Source organism: Chiroxiphia lanceolata, chromosome 12, assembly GCF_009829145.1.
Source record: "Chiroxiphia lanceolata isolate bChiLan1 chromosome 12, bChiLan1.pri, whole genome shotgun sequence".
In the NCBI taxonomy this organism is placed as follows: Eukaryota; Metazoa; Chordata; class Aves; order Passeriformes; family Pipridae; genus Chiroxiphia; species Chiroxiphia lanceolata.
In genome coordinates this window covers 7,044,481-7,065,477 of record NC_045648.1, presented here as the reverse complement: position 1 = coordinate 7,065,477, position 20,997 = coordinate 7,044,481, and the positions used below count along the sequence as shown (strand labels likewise).

The 20,997-nt window shown below is 49.3% G+C and overlaps 1 protein-coding gene across 3 annotated transcripts; it reads left to right on the top strand.

Moving 5' to 3' along the window:
• Positions 1–1,831: 1,831 nt before the first annotated feature.
• Positions 1,832–20,465, top strand: KLHL25 (kelch like family member 25). Of its 3 annotated transcripts, XM_032700237.1 has the most exons (4): positions 1,832–2,051; positions 8,444–8,559; positions 12,130–13,957; positions 18,910–20,453. In XM_032700237.1, exon 3 carries the CDS (start codon positions 12,147–12,149, stop codon positions 13,911–13,913), a length of 1,767 nt encoding a protein of 588 aa, XP_032556128.1. In that variant the 5' UTR covers positions 1,832–2,051; positions 8,444–8,559; positions 12,130–12,146; the 3' UTR covers positions 13,914–13,957; positions 18,910–20,453. The 3 variants fall into 3 exon arrangements, with proteins under 3 accessions (XP_032556128.1, XP_032556127.1, XP_032556129.1); XM_032700236.1 differs by lacking the exon at positions 8,444–8,559 and having other exon boundaries at positions 18,910–20,465; XM_032700238.1 differs by lacking the exons at positions 8,444–8,559; positions 18,910–20,453 and adding an exon at positions 16,981–17,101.
• Positions 20,466–20,997: the final 532 nt, after the last annotated feature.

The following is a 20,997-nucleotide window of genomic DNA, read 5'->3' as shown; positions in this document are numbered from 1 at the left end:
GCGGCACCGTGAAAGTGCTTCGGAATTAAGAAATATGGCCTTGCTTTTCTCCACAGCTCTTTCATACTCTGGAGCAGCTGGGTGGAACCCAGCAGGAAAAGGGAAAATCAATTTTGTCTTTCGTGTCGTTGTTGTTTAACAGATGTGTTCAGGATGCCACCACACCCTCCTCTTGCACAAATCCCTGTTGTCTTCCTGAACAGCTCATTAAAGTCATTAGCAGGCTTCAGGACAATTTGCAGCCTCTTGAAGAGTAGCTGTGCTTGTAGTTGGGAAGACAGCAGCAGTCCAAGAGTTAAACTGCAATGAACCCGGAACAATACAGATCCAAAAACCAGGAATTTGATACACTTCAACATTTTCAGTGTACTTTGTTATTTACCATGCACAGCCTCTGCCAGCTGTAGCTGACCTTCTGTTTCAAGCTGGGAAGAAAAGAAGGGACTCAATTTTGTATTTATTGAAATTTTTGTTTCAGTATATCCCCATAGCAGCAACCATCTAACTCCTCCCATGCCCACAGCATATGAAACCGCCCATGCAGGCACTTTAATGCAGTCACTGCTGTGAAACAGGGACAAGCAGTGGTAGTTACTTCAGTGGGAAACTGGAGAGATTTCCTTTACTAGGTCGGAAGGAACAGCCCTTAAACAGTCCATCGCTGGGTGTACAGGAGGTTCAGCACAATTTGGACCCGGATATTTCCATCCAGCTATTATCTGAGGAGATACACTTAACAGAACTGTTAGTTTTTCACTTGAATATTATTACAGAACATTTGTGACTAAGTATAGGGAGTAAGGCCCTGGAGAAATGGGGTCGTGGGAGAAGATAAGGAACAGCTCTTCCCTGCATCCTCTATGTATTCAAAATTTTTGTAGATAAAAAAAAACTTTCAGCTTCTTTTTTCTGGTGGCTGGAACATTCCATATATCCCAGGGAAGGCACACTCACTCACATTGAAATTATTCAACAGGGCAGGTCTGCAGGTACCTGCTGTGCCTCACTCCGGAGCAGGGGTTGGAAAACAGGGGTGGGATCAGAGGCACTGCTGTTTCCAGCTGCTCTTGCGTTATGTGAAAATGTTATTGTTTTGAAAAATGTTATTGTTTTGGAAAATGTTATTGTTTCTAAATGAGTTTCCCTGGCTCAGCCCGCGGGTGTTGCTGAAGGGAGCTCTTCCAGGTCCCCCCCTGCTCCTTCCAGATGACGGCACTGTCCCAGGGGTGGTCCCCACGCAGGGACTGGACCCTGGCCAGGTTCCATCTGACCCCGAGCTGTGCCGCTCCCTGCGGGCAGCGGGACCCCGGGGGTGCGACTGGTAACCTCCGCATTCCCCACGCACTCGAATTCTGCTGAGCCCGGCGGTTTCACACATATGCCTGGATTTTTAGGGGAGTTTCGCTGACTTTCCCTGTCCCGCTGCAGGCGTGGGTGGGAGGTGGGTGGGTGACATCACTCCGTGGGATGCCGATCCTGCGGGACACGCGCAGCCGGGGGGGCGCTGACTCAGAGGGCAAAGGCCGGGGCAGAGGGGACGGGTCCGTGCCGTCGGGGTGGCACGGGTGGCTCCACACGGTTTCCCCCCAAGCCCCTTCGGATCCCGGGGGGGCAGAGGCAGCTCGGCCGGGCTGACCCGGCCTTTAGGACCCGGGGCGTTACGGCTCGTACTGGCCCCGCCCACAAGCCCTCTCTTCTTTCTTCTATTGGTCGCTGCTCCCGAAAGGGGCGTGGCAGAGAGGGCGCGTCACGGGTACCGTGCCCGCTGATTGGTGGCGGCCGCGGCGGCCGGCCCCGCCCCCGCGGTCCCACGCGCGGCCGGTCCCGCCCGGCGGGGACATTGTGCGCGGGGAGCGCGGAGGCCGCGCAACGCTCCGCGCTCCGCCGCCTCCGTCCCGCATCCCTCCTCCAGCCCTGCTTCCAACCCTGCTTCCCTCCTCCAGCCCTGCTTCCCTCCTCCAGCCCTGCATCCCTCCTCCAGCCCTGCATCCCCGCCCCCCCGCGCCGGGAGCTTTGCCTTTCCCAGGGGTTTCGCCGTGGCCGAGAGAACGGTGAGTGATTCCCCCCGCCAGACCCGCTCCGGCCCCCTCCGAGCAAGGGGTTTGCTTGGGTGGATTGGGAGCCTGGGGGGCTCGGGGATGTGCTGGACCCCCCGAGTGCCGCCCCCCTCCCCCGGTACCGGCCCGGGGCTCACCGGGGTTCGGAGCATCATTGTGGCATCAGGGAAAGGTTAGGGAGGGGAAGGGCTTTTCTCTTCTAAAGGAAAAAAAAAAAAAATAATTAAAACCAATTAAAACCCAGCCATTAATCTTTTGGATATGAAAGTAGAGTGGCGTTGCTTTTTGGGTTTTGGGGTGGGGTTTTTTTTCCCCCCCTCTCTCGTACATGCATATATCTATCTCAGAACTGTGCTCTAAGGGACGCAACTTCGTGGCCTCTGATGAAATCGGCTCGAGCAGCCCTGTCTAGAAAAGTGAGCAGGTTTGTGTGAGTGACTGAGCTGAACTGACAGAGGAGAATAAATAGTTCTTCCTGCCTTCGCTGTCCTCCCAGTCCCCTTGACATTTAAAAAAGTTAAAAGCCTGTTTGGTAGTTGTTTTGTTTTGTTGGGTTTTTTTGTTGTTGTTGTTGTTGATGATGATGTTTGTTTGTCTTTTTGCTTTTTTATTTATTTTCTTTATCTATCTGCTTATAGTTGTTCAGGTGGGGGCTTAGATCAGCCAAATCTGTGCTTGGAAAACCTGTCCTCAGCTTTTCGTAAGCAGACAGCCGAGTGTTTCATACTATTCCTGTGCAGAGTCCCTGTGTCACGACTGTTTTCTCTTTTCCTTTCCCGGCAATCTCTGTGTGTGTTCCCTTGTGATCTGCGGGAGTGATTTCCATAGTCCGGGTGCTGTGCAGTTTTACCCTTAACAAACCTCTTCCTCTCCAGGACAGATCAGAGCCAGAAGAGAAACGAGCAACTCTATAACCTTTATACTTTGGCAACTTCCCTTGTCTTTCCTTCTTTCTTCCTGTGTCTTATGACCCTGGTTTTTATTGAACTTACCTTAGGAGCAAGCCGAACCGTGCGTAACACACCCCACGTGTTCCTGGTGGTGACCAGCTGCTGCTGTTGGCTCAGCTACTCTGGTGACAGTCTCCTTCCAGAGTTCTGAGCTCTCCTGTACTTTCTATTCTCTGTCCACCTCTCAAGGGGTCTGACTCCTTAGTGCCCTGGGACCCTTTCTGGGGCCTCTCTGTTTTCCTTGTTCTGTTTGCTGCTTTGGATCAAATCTTATCTGAAAACACATTTTGTCTCTTTTGTGTCTTAAACTCCAACCATCTGCTCTGGTTTATCTCTGTGATAAGGCTGAGTAAAGCACTTGGGGAGGAGGCATAGGTGGAAGTTTGCTCTGCAAGAGGTGGGCAGAAGATTCTCAGGGCTAAGCTGAAGTGAAAATTGCTGCAAAAGCAAATTGGTTGCACCATAATATGGACATGGGAGACTGTAGGCAGCTTTAGCACAGAGGAACTTAAATTTCGCATCCCTTTTTTGTTCAGTTTTTAAAGTATTTGAGGATTGTTATCTGAAGTCCTCCTGCCTCAGCCTGTGTGCAGAGCGTGATATCCTCTCATGCTGTGCTTGGGGCAGGTTCAAGTAGCTCAAGCAGAGAGGATGGTGTCTCAGATGTGCTTTCTGAGAGGAGATAAGGCCAGTTGAAAAAGGTTTGACTGAAGGAGCTAGGCACAAGAAATTTGTGAAGGTGACAGCTTGGAAACAGATGACAAGATGTTGCATGACATGTATGCCACGTGTGAAAATGAGCACGTGTCTGATATATAATATGGTCCTTCCAGCTCTGGACAGAGTGCTGGACATGTTCTGGAGTGGGGACAAGGAGTGTGCACACTTCTATGTGTACATATGCATGTGTGACTTAAGATGGCATTTTTGTCCCTGTGGTGGTAACCAACTGCTCCCCAAAGCCCACAGGAGTTCAGATCCTTCTTAGGAGCCAGAGGAGGTTTTTAGGCAATGTTTAGGAGGTGGATGAGTGAAACAGGAAGGGCAGGATGTGGCCATCTGTGGAGGTGGAAGAGGACAGGCAGTGTGTTGCGAGGTGGGGAGGGAAGTGGCAGCATTACAAAAGAGTGTTGAGCAGTGCCTTGGCTTGGGTGTGAGTAGGTGGAGCAGGACAGGCAGAGCTGGCCCAGGGTGTCCACGGCTGCTGATGCTCAGGGACTGTGGAAGGCCCAGGTTTGAAGCGGTGTCAGCACTTGAACTGAGGGGTAGATTTACTCCTGCCTTTTACAGACTGTAATTGAATTGCAGTGAGTGTAGCTGGCACTGCTGAAGCAGTGGCTACAGGAAAGCTGGCTAGGAAGCATTTAGCTGTAACAAGCCACCCCAAGCCCCCTGGTCTGACCTTTTACCACCAACACATCGGTCTGTCTTTGCTTATCAGCTTTATATCCCCGTAGTGACTATTAGTATCACTCCAGCCAGTAGAGACATCTCTGTCTTCCCTCTGCTCAAGCCTGGGAATGTTGCATATGCTGTAACCACTGTCTGCTTGCTGACCATTAGACTTTGCAAAGACTACCAGTTTTATATAGCAGCCTGTCAGATTGTGGTGAGGCAAATTTATTACCGTACCACACTGGCAATCACTCTGATTTGCTTGCAGTGTGTGCACAGATGCCCAAGACAGCCTGGGCTGCTGCAGTGCTCCCACAGTGGCCCAGAACTTGAAGGCTGAGTGTGTGATTTGATGCTGTGTGAGTACTTAAATGGAAAGATCAGAGATGGGTGTCAGATTTTTTCCTTCTGTCCAGAGCCAGAGGGCGATGAGCAATATCCTGCCTTGCAGCCCCAGACCGTTCAATATCTGTCAGTGCTTTACAATACAGTTGGGAACGTCCTCCATGCCCATCAGCATCAAGGGCTAATCGGTTCAGAAGGCATGAGCGCCTCCCATCTCCATGGCTCTGAACTCCAGCCAGAACTGCAAATGAGCCAACCAAACCTGGCAGTTGTACCATGATCTCCTGCCTGGCAGGGGAGTGGGGAAAGCAAAACAAAACCCCAGCTTAACTGGCCGGGCCCAAAATTGCAATCCTGCCCTGACAGCAGGCAGACAGACCTGTTTGGTATGAGTGTCCGTGGCTTATGGTTAGCCTGGCCACCGGAGCACTGGGCTCTGCCAGCCTCAGCGCCAGGAGCTGGGCACAGCACGCAGAGAGTGGGAGGATCTGAATATGATCTCTGGAGTCAGCAACTGCTGTGGTTATTCTGGTGTTAATTTGATGTGTACCACATCTTGTCTCCTGAACTCTCCCTGGGAAGTGGCATGTAATTCCTTGAAGTACCAAGGGCCTTTTGCCTTTGCAGCACATTAGCAAGTTGGGTTGCTTGAAAAGAACTTTATCCTGCCCAGATGGGGCTGGGGTAGACACTGCAATCGAGCAGGCTACTTCCATTCTGGAGCCTTTTTGAGTATAGTCTGGGAGATGGGATTGCGAATGCTTGCCTTCTCTGCAGCCCCCCATTCATTCTGCAGAGCGACTGTGATTGATCTGGCAGAATGGGTGTATCAGAGCGGAGCAGCAGCCCACTGTCAATGAAGGGCTCTGAAAAGATCCTCTGGGGTTGGGGCGTAGCAATGAAAAGCCATTGTCTGGAGCCCGGACTGTGGCTAAAAGCCTTACTTATCCCGATTTGGGTAGTGGTTGTAAGAGGGTGTGGTATTCCCAGGAATGGCAAAGCCAATGTGCTCAGTGATGAAGGAGAATGTTATTTGATTGCCTCACAGGTAGTTCAAGAAGCTTTATGGAGTATCTCAGTTGCAGAGTAGCAAGTCCAATACATGATTTGCAAATAAAAGTGCATTTATTGTGTGCAAAGTGGATTTCCTGTGGGTATTTTTATTGTAGTTGGAACTTGATCGCCTTTGGCTCAGATTTGTTCATGTCATAGATTTGAGGCACTACTGCCCCTTTTACCATTGCTTTTGCAAGACAAAACAACAACCTCACTAATTGGTACAGATTGGCAATACTGTTTTTGTTTTCTGTGGTAAGTGGCATTCTGTAGATGCTTGTGGTGGCTCTGGGCTCAGAGTGGGGCATGGGTTTAAAGGGAGGAATGGTGGGTACTAGTGAGAATGGGATATCAGGATATGAGTGGGATATGAAACTCATATCGAGTTTCTGAGACTGAGTTTCAAAATGTTCAGATATGTACCCGGATCTTCTCCAGACAATCTGATTCCTGGAGCCTACAGAATTGGGCTTGGAAAACCTCCCAGTTTCTGTCTGAGCCAACAGAAGGAGCCTTTCACATGGTCTTTCTGTTTTCTGTCTAGGATGTACAGGCTAGACTAGGAAGTGAGAAAATGAGAAGAAATGATAAGGATGCCTTCCATTCTCAAAGGCTGGGGCAGGATCAGGAATTCTGTGCTGGGGGGATGGAGTCAGCTGCCTTTCCTTTGCTTACCTATTTGCAAATATGATGAAACATCAAGAGTTTGTCAGGAAGGGCAAATCCAGAGCAATACCCTCTGATTCATGGCAGTTATGTTGTCTGAATTCCAGTGTGCAAAATCACAGTTGCATCTTTGCTGTGTTAGTCATCCTGAGGAGAACAAGAACAAATTTGGCTGACACAGGTAAACCACTAAATTCACAAGAATTACTGGAGATGAACCCAACTTGTTAGACAGCAAAGTTTGCATCCAGGCACGCAGGAGCATGGACAGAACAGAGAGCGTGCCTGGGTGATGGTGTGGTGAAGGGCCTTTGTTGCCCACCTGGCAGCAGCCCAGGCTGCACACTCAACAAGTGTGGTGCTGCACTAAATGCCAGGTGCTATTTAATTCCTTTCATCTCAAGCACTCTTTGCAGAAGGGCATTATTAGTACAGAGCACTTCAAGCAGCTCCAATCTGTGTACCTGACAGTCCACTGTGTTATGCCAGGAGAGGAAAATCATCTGAAAATATCGTTTCATTTGTTCCTTCCCTCTTCTTGTTATCTGTCTCCCTCCCCCACCATCTTTTCCTGTTTTCTGCTGGGTTTTTTTCCGCTTTTGAAGCTCAAACAGTGTCTGAGTACGTGAATGCCTGCATGTAACAGATCCCCTTTCTCAAATCTTTTGATGGTCTCCAGTGCCGGGAAATCGTCTGAAACAGCTGTATCTGGCTCTGTGTTTGACAGTGTGTTTTCTCACTGCTCTTTCTTCTAAGCAGCTTTGCAAGGAGCTCTTCCCTCTGAAGAAAACACGGTAGGTGACTTTATGTTTCTAGTTTGCTACTCTCTACAGTAAAAAGGGGGAAGTTGGTTCTATGCCAGTAATTTTGGCCTGGGATAGCGCTGCTGGCCTAAGCACCAGATGGTGGAGTCCGTGAAAGTGTTAGAAAAGTCCAGATATTTGGGATGAGGGAACAAGCTCATTTGTAATGGGTAGAGAGTTGATCCCGCCACTTCCAGGGAGAGGTTGAACTTTGGGTGAGTTCAAGGTGGTGTTTCACCCCACAGGGTTGATATTGTGAAATGGAGAGAAAATAAAAATGGGTTTTACTCCTGTTGTCTCTGCCTGCTCAAGGTAGGTCTGCTCTGGTTTGGAAGGAGCAGCACTGGGTGGTAGTGCAGCCCATACATGGAGGGTCTGTATATGTCTGACTGCTTGGGAATTAATCTCAGCTGCAGCATGAGCAGCTTCTTCCAGGTCTTCTGAGCTGAGCCAGCAGGGAGCCTTACTGCTTATTTATTTACTTATTTACAGCTTTAAATAGTTCATGGTTGAGTGGGGCAAAAAGAAATGCGATCTGGTTGCTGCTTCTCTGATTGGCAAACAGAAAGTGCCCAGCTTGGGATCATGGGATTTGGACTCTTTGTTGGTATTTATCCAGCCTTTACAGTCTTGGGAGAACACATATAAATCCTGTAGTTTTGCCCTTCTAAACAGAAATTACTCTTGATCCCCTGAAGTCCCACTGGAGAACATATTCACTCTCAAATGTCCTCTTGAAGGAAGCAGGATCTCAGCTGGTAATTCCCTGCAGATAGTGAATGAATTTGCAGATTTGTGGAGAGGCTGCTGGTTTGAGATGGAGGGGAAGCCCCAAGCCTGGCTAAATATAGTTCATGTATCAATAGTCCTTTTGAGCTGTCCTCTCATGTGCAGTTCTTTTGTGATTGGGGACAGGGCCTGATACAGCTTCAAAGTGTCTGTCTAAGAGGTGCTTGGATTTTTCAAAAGGTGATAGAGTGTTTCCTAAAGTTCTCTAAATGACCCATTCCAGCAGGGCTCTGGCATGATGACCCACCAGCCTGGGAGGGACAGCCTTCTGCTGGGGCATGGTTTGGAGGAAGCACGAGGCTCTTGGGTAGGAGAATTGTGCTTCTTTGAGTGGGAGTTTGGCCATCTCTGTGCTTTTGGATTTTCCCCTTGTCTTTTATAGCTTAGTCCTGTCCAGAGAGACTGCTGGGGTATTTTCTTCATGAACTGAGATTGAGGAGTCTTTTCTCCCTGAGCCAACTCCTTCCTTCCTTCAGGGTTGCTGTCTGCTCTGTCTGGGTGAGTGGAAGGATTTTCAAAGCATCCTTATCTTGCTCTGCTGGAAAAAGCCTGTCTTTCCTATCCTGGCTGTACAAAGGCTGTAGACAGCCAGGGGAATACTACAGCCAGCAGACATCATTGGATAGCTGTCAAAAAGCTGATGCCCCTCTGCCCTCATCCATATGGAAGAAGGATTATCATCTGCCTCTGTGTGCAGTTAAGATCCTTTTAAAAGGTTATGCAGTAGATATTTATTTTTTCAATAACTGCCTTTCGAAGTTAAAAAGAATGAATGCAGCGTGGAGAAATCCAAGCCCCAGTTTGTTCAGGTCATGCCTTCTGCTATTCTCATTGACACAGCTGTTCCAGCGACAGCTTCCTGCCTGATGGAAGATGCAGCTGGGAACAACGATAACCCCTGAGCGCTCGCAGAGCGGCAGGAGCTTGGCGGGAGCCACTGACAGGTTGCTTTGAGTAAAATATTCCTTGTTCTGAGTGGCTCTGCTTTTTCTCTTTAGCTCAGTAGTTGGGTGAGGGAAGCAAGGAGTGTGGTAGGGGCCAAATTCTGCTCTGCATGTGTCCGCTTCAGAGAAGTGCACACGTCATGGGTCCAGCCTGTTCATCGCCGCAGTTAAACATTGCTTAAATCGAAGCATACTTTTGTGCACATCATGAAATTGTAGGAGATCATTTACCTGCAGGCTTCTGAGGTTTGTGAGCTGCTAGATTTTGGAAGAAACCCACCAGATGAAATAGCTGCTGCCTGCAGTTTCTGTTTGTCTGATCGGGGTGAGATGATGCCAAGGTCTCTGGTAGACTGAGAAACGCGGTGAGGCGTGTTTGTGAGGGAAAGGATTAGTACTTGCCACTTTTCTGCTTGTGCCACTATGGCAGGATTCAAGAAGCCCTCAGAAAAAGCTGTTTGGATATTGCTGAAAACCACAAGCAAGGCTTCCTGGCTGCACCCCAGAGTTCAGAGGCTGCTTTAGTTTCAGTTTAGTGGTCTGTCTAACCCTGCTCATCTGTGACCAGTAGCATCCAGTGTCATAACCCAGCCCCAGGAGAGGCCAAGTAAAGGGGCTGTGACTGTGGCCTCTTTAGGTTTCAGACTTGAAGCTGCACTGGGGATCAGTTGGTGCCTGTATTGGGACAAGGTGATATGAAGAGCAGTGCTGGGGACTGAACTGGAAGCTGCCAGTTTATTCCCTGAAATGTGTTTCAATGCACATAAGATAGAAATATTGCTACTAAGTTCTCTGGGCTAGATGTTGATGGTAGAATCCCGTGATTATATATTATGTATGTGCCTGTGTGTGCACACAGTATATGTATCTGTATGTGTGTGTATATATATAAAATGGCTGTGCTGCAGCTTTTATACAGACATTTTAATTTCTAAATGACCTGCTCCTTCCATTCTGAGTAGTGATTTTTTAATCTTAGTGTCAGAAAAATCATTGCTGCGTCCCTGCAATCCTTGTGTTTGTTTCCATATAAACAAATGTTCTATATAAATTGCTTCATTTTTTGTGCATAAGCAAATCAAAGGTTAACATTGAATAGCTGACCTGAGCTGTGAGCAAAGAAAGCAGTGGCAATGGCAGAGTGGTTTCTGAGGTTGTAGGAATAGGAACCTAAATCAATAGCTTTTAGCAGACTCATAAATGTTTCATTTGTATTCCTTGCTTCAGTGTTGACATGGGAATCCATATAACCTCTTAAATTAGTGTTGTTCCTGCGCTGGGTGTAGATGTTGGAAACATTTCCTTCAGATGCACTTCAAAGTGCTGTTTCATAATGGCATTTTCCTTCCTGTTTTGGAGACTTGATTCTGCACAGCCTCCAATCACGAGTGAAATGAGCTTGTCAGCCTCAACCCAAGCAAGGCTGCAGGGGTTTTGGTGATGGCATGTACATATCCAACCCGATTACCTGCATCAATGCTCCTGCCTTGACTCAGAGGCTGAGCAGGAATTGTGGCTGCTTGGGCAACCTGTCATTTCTGCATGGAGGAGCACAGAGATTTTTCCCTGGACTGTGACACAGCCCTAAGGAATGAGTGAGGCCTTGGGAAGACCAACTTCAATAATTCATGGCAGCGGGGTTAGGGAGCAACATACCCACAACTGTTTGTCTAATTTGGACTCTTTTGGAGGTACTGGAGAAGCAGGGGTAGGAAGCACATGATCAGAGCCTGAGTCAGGCAGCTTATCTGGCCATCCACCTCTGCTTGAGGTCATCCACCCGTGGAGTGTGGGAGGGTTGTGCAGCTCCAGGTCACCACCAGGTCAAGGCTGTGACCCGTGGCAGCCCAGGAGCGCTGCGTCTGTGCTCCCAGCATTTCGTGGGTTCCCCCGAGACCCCCCAGTGCTGGGCTGGGGTGATGGAGAGCTGAGCTGGGGAGGATAGGATTGAATTGCAGCCCTTGTGTTTGCAGGGTAGAAAGACTCTTGAGAAACCTCTGGTTGTGAAGAGGAACTTAAAAAAAAAAATCCAACCAACATCAACATGAAGAAACCATCTGAAAGACCTTCCCCAACTGTCTGGCTAATGGCTGATTTCTAAACATTTCAGTGGCTGGAGTGGAGGTACAGCAGGATGAGCCCATTTTTCTCTTTTTTTTGGGTTCACTTTTCAAACCTCGGGACAGTTGTGCTATGAACTTCAGCATTGACTTTCTCCTGTAAGAGAGGGCTGTTTACATATCTGTCTGTCTGCTTTTGTCACACAAGGAACAAAATACAGCTGGCTAAAATATTTTGGAGTAAATTACTTGTATTTTATCATCTAGGTAGTATTAATTTGATTACTCCAAAGGAGCATTCTTCTACAGGCAAAGAACGGTATCAGGTAGCACTTAAATGAAATAGTAGCTAATAAAAGCCTTGTGTTTGCTTCTGCCTGTCTGATAAAAAGTGTAATTGGGCTGTCTCTTTTGTTTTACTCTGATGTGAATCTGTCCTGCAAAATGTTTAAATCATATGAAGTGTGTGGTGAGTTTCATCATCAAAAGCTACAACGAATGGCTTTGGTAAAATTTGTTCAAAACTTTTGACTTGTGCTGGTAGTTAAATATTCCATAAATAAAACCTCTAGCAATTGCCTTTCCTAAACCTGCAGCAACAATCTATATGAAAATCAGAAGCCAGACACTGCTGAGCCAGAAACAGACCAGTGCCCTTTATCCTGGATAGTCTGCTCTCTCGATGCTGTTTTCTAAGGAAAAATAACTCTTCTGCAGTTTGCCAATACCCTCTAGGGGCTGTTGAGACAATCTACCACCAAGTTTGGGGGTTGATTGCTTCACTTTGTTGCTCTGCTGCTGAAACCAAAGTGGAGAATTCCCCTCTTCGTCCCACTCTGCCTTCCCACCCTGTTCAGCCTGAGTAAAATTTTTTGGAGGATGTGAGGGTGCAGGAGGCATGGGCTCTGCAAGTGGGGATGCAGGAGCACAGGGGCGTCAGCTGGTGCCTCACGTTTGAGGTCCATTGGCAGCGTACCAGGGTTGGATAGCAAATGCACATGTTCTCCATGCCATACATCAGTAAGGACAAGGGAATAATGGTTTTCCTGTTTGTTCTCCTGCAGGCAAGAGCTCTGCCATCATGTCAGTCAGCGTCCACGAGAACCGTAAATCCCGGACTAGCACGGGCTCCATGAACATCTTGCTGTTTCACAAAGCTTCCCACCCAGACTGTGTCCTGTCCCACCTGAACACCCTGCGGAAGCACTGCATGTTCACCGATGTCACTCTTTGGGCAGGAAACAGGTCGTTCCCATGTCACCGGGCAGTGCTGGCTGCCTCCAGCAGGTACTTCGAAGCCATGTTTAGCAACGGCCTCCGGGAGAGCCTGGATGATGAGGTGAACTTCCATGACAGCCTCCACCCAGAGGTGCTGGAGCTACTGCTGGACTTTGCCTACTCCTCTCGGATCATTATCAATGAGGAAAATGCTGAGTCCCTCCTGGAAGCTGGAGACATGCTGCAGTTCCATGACGTCCGAGATGCAGCGGCCGAGTTCCTGGAGAAGAACCTCTACCCTTCCAACTGCCTGGGCATGATGCTGCTCTCGGATGCTCATCAGTGCCGACGGCTCTATGAGCTCTCCTGGAGGATGTGCCTGGTCAACTTTGAGACTGTTCACAAGAGTGAGGACTTCAACAACCTTTCCAAGGACACTTTGCTGGACCTCATCTCCAGCGATGAGCTGGAAATTGAGGATGAAGAAAAAGTCTTTAAGGCTGTCATCCAGTGGGTGAAATACGATCTGGATGAGCGGAAGGCTTATCTCCCAGAGCTTCTGAGGAATGTTCGTCTGGCTTTGCTTCCTTCTGAATGCCTCAAGGAAGCCTTGGCTTGTGAGGACTTGATCATGGTGGATGAAAGGAACAAGATTGTCTTGGATGAAGCTATTCAATGCAAGAAGAAGATCCTCCAGAATGATGGAGTCGTCACCAGTCCCTGTGCCAGGCCTCGCAAAGCTGGGCACACCTTGCTGATCCTGGGAGGACAGACCTTCATGTGTGATAAGATTTACCAAGTAGACCACAAAGCAAAGGAAATTATCCCCAAAGCAGACCTGCCAAGTCCACGGAAGGAATTTAGTGCCTGTGCCATTGGCTGCAAAGTATATATCACTGGAGGCAGAGGCTCAGAGAACGGGGTCTCGAAAGACGTGTGGGTGTATGACACTGTTCATGAGGAATGGTCCAAAGCTGCCCCAATGTTTAATCGGTTTGGACATGGCTCGGCCGAATTGGAAAACTGCCTGTATGTGGTTGGTGGACACACTGCAGTGGCTGGAGTCTTTCCTGCATCTCCTTCTGTTTCCTTGAAGCAAGTGGAGAAGTACGATCCCATATCCAACAAATGGACAATGGTGGCTCCTTTGAGAGATGGAGTGAGCAACGCCGCGGTGGTGAGCGCCAGGCTCAAGCTTTTCGTCTTTGGTGGGACCAGCATTCACCGGGACATGGTGTCCAAAGTCCAGTGTTACGATCCAGCTGAGAATCGATGGATGATCAAAGCCGAATGCCCACAGCCCTGGCGCTACACGGCAGCCGCTGTCCTGGGCAGCCAGATTTTCATCATGGGAGGGGACACAGAGTTCACGGCAGCGTCCGCGTACCGCTTTGACTGCGAGACGGACCAGTGGACGCGCATTGGGGACATGACGGCCAAGCGCATGTCGTGCCACGCTTTGGCCTCAGGGAATAAACTGTACGTGGTAGGGGGTTACTTTGGCACTCAGAGGTGCAAAACGCTGGACTGCTATGACCCTACGTCAGACACGTGGAACTGTATCACGACGGTGCCTTACTCACTCATCCCCACAGCTTTTGTCAGCACCTGGAAGCACTTGCCATCATGATGAGGGGCAGGGCTCGGGGGGCTCGTATCCAGGAGGTCAATAAGGTAAGGGTCTCCTCCTCTTAAACTGAAACTTACTGTTCTTGCCTCAATTGCGGCTGCACCTACCGTGCTGGAGTCACGGGTTCCAAGTTGTTCATGAGGTTGTTTTAGGGGCAGGGAGATTTAAAGGTGTGATGCAGAGCCAGGAAGGAGTAGCCAGTTCTGTGATGCTGTAAGCCAAACTAGCTCCCAGGGTTCTCTTATTTCCAGCTGATCCTCACAGCATCTTTAGAGATGCATCTACATCAATGGTTGCAAGCAGGCCACAGCTCCTCTCCCTCTGCTCCAAGGTAGCTGGATGTGGCAGTGTCACCCTTCTGTGGGTGGGAGAGCAGATGTGTCCACACCTGCTCTCATGGCTCTCACTGCAGAATACATCCTGTCCCCATGCAGTTGAGGGAGTTAAGGTTTCTAAAAACACTTGAAGGTGAATCCTGGGAGATACCAGGGCCACAAGTGCTTTGGAAATGTCTCAGTAGTTCAATATTTTTGCTGATTTTCTGAGTGATTTATTCAGAACTGATGAATATGTAGGCAAGTGACCCTTGGAATGCTGGCAAATCCTGAATCTCTTTTTATGCTCTGTATTTACATTTCAGTGGGTAGCAGAAGCAAAAGCTCAGAAGCCACGATGCATTTGATGGTCCTGGTGTTTGTTTATCATCCAAACTGTTGCTTGTTAAATCAGAACTTCTGAAACTTCTGTGTAAGACCTGAGTGGGAGGGAAGGGGTTTTGTAACCAGAAGAAGAATGTGTTTATCAGTGTTTTGAGGTGTGTGAGAATAAGAAAGTTGGTGGAATCTCATGATGTCCTGTCTCATTCTGGTGCTCCAGTTCTCGCTTGCTCAGGGAAGGTGCTACTGCAGTGCCACTGGAACGGGACTGCTGATTCCTCCTCTCTCCTCCCCAGTGGAATGTTTGGTTGCCCCTCTGGTTCCCGGTGTGGCTCCACAGAGCTTTGCATGTCTTCACCAATCTGCTGAGATACAGCTGGCCAGGCAAAGGCCAAAAACTCTTCTCACCTTGCCTTGTAAAAGCAGATAGTGATACGGGCAACAGTTGGATAGCATCATCTCACCAGGAAGTCTGTAACACCTCTTCTAGCTCAGTCTGCAGGTTTCACAGAGCCAGCAACACACAAGCCCTGCTTTGGTGGTCGGAGCCTACATCCCAGCCAGCTGAAGGAGCTGGTATGCGTGTGGGATTGACAAGCTTCACTTACAGTTTTATTTGGAAAGTGGGGACTGTGGGGAGGGAAATTCTTCCACAAACTCATCAAAATCCACTTCACTTAGCACAGGGAAGAAAGAATGCTGCTCCAACCCTCTAACACCCTCTCACTTCCCTGCTTCCCACTTGCTGTGGTTGGTGTGCCTGGGAATCACCCAGCGGGGGAAATTGCTGGCACCTCCCAGTTATCATTTCTTTTGATGCCAGCTGGGAACCAAGGAGGAGTTCCTGGCACATCTGCTGGTTATTTGCCCAATGTGACCACCTGCTTTTCTCAAGTGGGAAAAAATCACCTAGGGCATTGCTCTGGCCTTTGTGAAACAACTGGTTTTAACATGGGTTGGACCACCGTGAGGGCAGGGTGAGAGTGGAAAGGGTTAAAATGAGATCTGGGAGTGTTCCAAACACTGGAAGATAATGACCTTTCCAAATTCTCCTCCTCAGGCGTTGCCTAGCATCTGTCACAGTGGCTCAGTAATCTAATTAACTGCCACTTGGCTATTAAATATTGCAGCAAAGAGTGTGAGGACTCCATCATTTTCAACTCAGGTCAATGGGGCCTTCTTTAAGAGCCATCCTAGAGCTGAAAATTAATTTTCTCTGGTAGCAGATGCATCTGAATATTAAAGCTCAACACCAGCCATGCTCCTGGGAATAGGACAGGGAATAGTTTGAGGTGGGAGTTGATTCTTCAGTCACTGAGTAAAAAGTCTTCAGAATCACAGTGATGTTATTTTCCTTTCCTGCCCTTTTTCCTCCATACTGTATTTGGTTTGGTCAGACCTAATAAATAGCTTTGGGGTGTTGCATAGATAAGTTTCCCCCCTGTAATCTGGAGCACAAGAAAACTAGGAGCTGTAATATACCAACCTGCAAACTAAATTGGTGAAAAGTCACTGTGTGAGGGTTTTATGTGCTTTTTTGGCTTCGCTTCCACTCTTCGGTTAAAAGAAGTATTTAAAATATACATGAGCTCTTGCCAGAAAGAATGTCTCTCCATGTGATTTTTCTTTAGGTTGTTTTTTTTGTTTTGTTTTGATTTTTTTTTTGTTTGGTTTTGGGGTGTTTTTTTTACTAATTTATTGTTGTGGCCTCAGCCAATGTGACAACTCCTTACATAAAGCACCAGGATGGGTGAGTGAATGTCTCCAATGTGCATGTGTTGCAGTGCTGCACCGGCCACGTCCCATGTGCTTGCCTTGGCTGTCTTGGCTGTGCTTGGGTCAAAACTGGGCTCAGGAACTGGGGTAACTGTCTGTAGGATCCTATGACTACACCATTGTCCTGTAGCAGGTCTGGCCGAGGGATCTTTTGGCTTGCAGCTCCCACCACGGAAGGTCTCTAATGCAACATCTGGATAGGCCCTATGGGATCCTTCTTCAAGTAGGAACACCCAGAAGGCAGGCTGGCTGTGTCCAAGTGTGTTTTGGCAATACTCAGATGGAGAAAGCTTGGGAGGGACCATCCCTCAGAGCAGAGCAAGCTGGGCTGGTGGGGAAAGGCCTGGGCAATCACATGGCAGGAAATAGTACTTTGTACTCATGGAAAAAACAACCTCTTGCCTATAAACTGGTCCCTGAAAACCAAATAATCTGTCCTCGGCGAACGTTGATCATAAACTACCCAGCCTGCTTTTCATTTAAAGCATAAAGCTGATCAGCTGGAAATGTTTCCTTGAGGGCATGGCCTTCGCCCTTCCCAGCTGGAAGCTGGAGCTGGGGCACCTTTCGGCAGAGGTCCCAGCGGCCCTGCCAAGGAGGCCGTGTGACATTAATTTAGTGCTTATTACCTGCAGCTAACCCAAGGATCAAGCCTGATTAGCAGTATGAAATGTGAAAGCCTGGTCTCCTCCCACCTGGAGCCGTGAGGACGCAGAACATTACGAACGGGAAATAAAATACTGAGCACTCGGCTAATAAAGACTCTCTGTGTTTACAAAGACAAGTGCAGCCTGGCCAGGAGCCCAGAGAAAGATGCTGGGTGGTCTGTCACAGTCCTGTGCAGTGACAGTTGATGGGGACAACTCTACACCTCCCTGGAGGTGACTTTGGGCTTCACCAGGAACAGGTTCTCCAAGCTGCCTGTCTCCACATTAGAAGTGGCTTCTCCAAACTATCTGTCCTGTGTGACGCTCTCATTTTCGTGGGGCAGAGTCACAAATGGGAATGGGACAGTCGTTGCAGATTGCATGGTCCAGCCAGGGAAGGTGATTGGAAAGGGAAGTCACTGCATCCCTCTGTGCTGCCTTCTGAGCCTCAAATGCTCCCCTGGGGTGGAGGTGTTGGAATTCCCATCTCAAAACAAATGGGATGAGCCAAACCCCATCACAGTGAGAAACCAGGGGTTTCCCTGCCCAGGGGTTCCCATTCTGGTGCTTTTTAGCTCCTCCAGGATCCTCCTCACGGTCTGGGCTATAAGAAGGGGAGGCTGGTGGCTGGGCAGTGCTCAGACACTTATTCCTGGGACACATCGAAAGCTCAAAGCCCACTTTTTGACTCCCACTGGAGCCCTTTAGTGGGTTTAGCTCCCGTGAGGGCTGTGGACAGCATCAGCAGCTGGTACCTGCTGTTGTGTGGGTGCTGAGCAACCAAGGCTGAAGGTTTTTGAGGGTGTTCTGGCTCCTAAAATGAACTTTGGCCCCAAAGCTCCTGCAAGGATTTAGGGCACGTGTCAGGCCCTGAACTGTATTCTTATACCACACACGCTGTGTCAAATCTGTTCAGTGGCTTTTCCTGATTATTATATTGCATCTTAGACAACAAGCTTTTGCAAAGACACATTTAGTGCGGCCTGGTGTGGCTCCCTTCCATGTGGAGCAGCGCTCCACCAGCTTTCACCTTGCAACAATCACAGGATTTTGTTGCCATGCATCATTCTTGGCTCTATCCGCAGAGCCCTGCTCACAGAAAGACATCTTCCCATGTGAAAACCTGTGTACCTGCAAACAGCAGCCTAAAAACAGCCCAGGATAATCTCCTGGCTCCTAAACGCTGCTGCTCACCTGCGTGCTGCTGGGGTGGTTGCTTGCAACCTGTTGCAACCTCGCAGGAGTTGCCAGAACAAAGTCACAGCTGGTTTCTCTCGGTGGCTCCTAGGGAAACCCATTTGCATGTGTATAATAGCAAGGCCGGATAAACAGGGATTGCAGATTTTTTGCCGCTGCTGCTCTTTCCAAGCGGCTGGTTGTCTCTGAAGCCAGTTTATCAGGCAGCGTTGGAAGGGAGTGGCTGGCCTGGGGAGGAAAGTCGATGAAAATCAGGCTTTTCCTAACCCTGGGCAGATGGAAACATGTGCAGTCTGAGCTGGGCCCCAGACTGGATTAATCAACCCTTTGGAAATGTCAGTGATATGGATGTTTTTGGAGGAACCTGCGGAAAAAGAGAAAAAGGGTCTTTTTGTTTTGTCTGTTCCAGTTCTTGGGCCCTCGTCCCTGCCAAAAAAAAAACCAACAAAAAAACCCTTCTTTTTTTTCTCAATTTTTCATTCCCTTGTCATGTCCAGAAGTTTCCTGCCCGTATCCGAGCCCTCCCCAGCTGAACATCCTCTCTCCACCCTCTCATGCTCAAGCAAAGCACAGTCCAACTCCCAAATAAGCCAGCTGCTTTCTACCTCCAGCCATTTCTGGGATTTGGGGTGAGGGTTACCCCAGTAACTGCCAATGTTCCCCTCTATGGGCTGAGCCAAGCATCACACTGGTTAATGAGCTTTCTCCTTCCTTCCCCAGATGCCAGAGTCACATCCATGTCCCCTCATGCAGTTGGAGCCGACAGCACTGTGACTGAGTCCCCTCCTGTCGTCCCGCACAGGACTCCGAGGCAACTTTCACGTCCCTTCCCGGCACCAGGAGTGGGAGGCACAGCCAGACTCTGCGTTGGCGTCACATCACGGGGCCACCAAGGGCCACTCAGCCCCGCCACTGGCCACTGGCCATCATGCAAGGATGGCACAGAGCCAGGAGCACTGGCTGCAAGGCAGGGGCTGGGCACAAGGGGCACATGGCTGGCTTGCGGGCACCAGTGGGCCACCAGCACCAGAGAGATGGAGGCTGCATCCCTCGGCAAGCACTGCTGGGCAGCCCTTATGTGCTTTTTGTTACTCAGCTGGGGGGTTAGGAGATACTAATTTTTTTTTAAAGGCAGCAAACTTGCTATTGTCAATGCTTGCTGCTTGGGTGACTTGGAAGTGTTTGTTAAGGGGAATGGGGTGAGAGCACCTGGCCCTCCCCATTCTCTGGCCGCTCAACGGAGGCGATGGCTGTAGAAACATTAAAGTGTGGGAGCTTGGGGTGGCTGCCAGCAGCACCAGGTACTGCGGTGAAACAAGGCAGGTGCCTTTTGTTTTGCACTTTGGGCCTTTTAAATTTTTTTTTCCCCCTTTCCTCGCTGCAGCCGGTTGTGATTTGGTTGGAGGTCGAGTAGCTCCCCACACACAGCTGCTGGGAAGAGCACAGCAGCTCTGTTAGTGTGCCAAGGCACTGGCACCGCTGTTCAGATATTCACCAGATAAAGCCCACTGTGTGCTCAGAGCCGGTCTGCTGAGCTTCCCTCCGCGTGGGTGAGGGTGTAATTAGCACAGGAGCAGAAACAGGGCTGCAGCTCATGCCTTGGGAGGGGGCATCTTGCCACCAGCGAGGCCTCAGAGGGAGAGCAAGTGGATATGGGGAGCATGGCAGGGTGGGCAGGGGAGGGATCCCCCTTATTCCCACGGCACCCCACATCCTGGCTTCACCTTGCAGAGATGTGTTTCTGACTGCACGCTGCCTGCTGGTGCTTGGGCTGAGGCTGCCCCAGGTTATCCACACATGCTGGCTGCTGACTGTGTTTGGGATTATGCATCCAAGAGCTGTCAGCCCGAGTTGCTCCTCACTCATGCTGTGAAGGAGGGCACACGGATTTGGGATGTCAAGATAGGGATGCAGCTCCTGCCTGACCTCTTTAGGGCTGGCCACTACCAAGGACTGGTCCTGCACCAACCCACCATCCCACTTCCCTGCACAGCAGATCCGCAGATGCTCCAGGCTTGCCTTTTGCCCCTGGATTAGGCTGAGCTGTAGCCTGGCCAGCTGAATGATGCAATGCTCTGAAAAGCCTTGACACAGCTTCAAACAACAAAGGTCTTTTCGGAGCAGCGGGTGCCCGTTGCTGCCGGGGAGAACACACGTTTTGCACAGCCAGTCTGCGACGCGCTGAATGACGTTTATTTACATTTTCTAGTCTGTTTTTTTTTTTCCCCTTCAGCTGCTTGTGAACTTTAATAAAAATGATGATCTGGGAAACCGTTTGTGTGTTTTTCACAGGAGTCTTCATTCTTAAGTAAGTTGGATTTAGGTCTAATAACAGGGCCGAGGACTAATAACAGGGTTGGCACTTGGTGGGGCGGTTCACAAACAGCCTCCGAAGCAACCAGCCTGGCTGTAATTATTATTGCTTCAGCGCTTGGGAAACTGAGGCACGATGTCAATTGGCTTGTCCAAGGTTAGTGGTAGATCTGGGAATAAAGTCCAGGACTTCTCATGCCCTGAGGACATCACATGTCTCATGCTCCATGGCTGCTTTCACTCAGCTTGTCCGTGTCATGATTTTAGGAGAACTTGCAAGTCTGCAGTGGTAATAATACCTGCCAAGTAGGTTGAGGGGCCCAACAAAGATACAGCCATACTCCTGCAGGGGAAGCCAGTAATTTCTAAGGAAGATGAAGAATTCATACTTCTGTTTTCCTTATTTGCCTTTGCTTGGCTGCTGCAGCTCCCAAGAAAGGGGCCCATTGACAGGAGAGATGGAGCTTTCCAGCTGGGCCTCTGTCCATGCTTCTC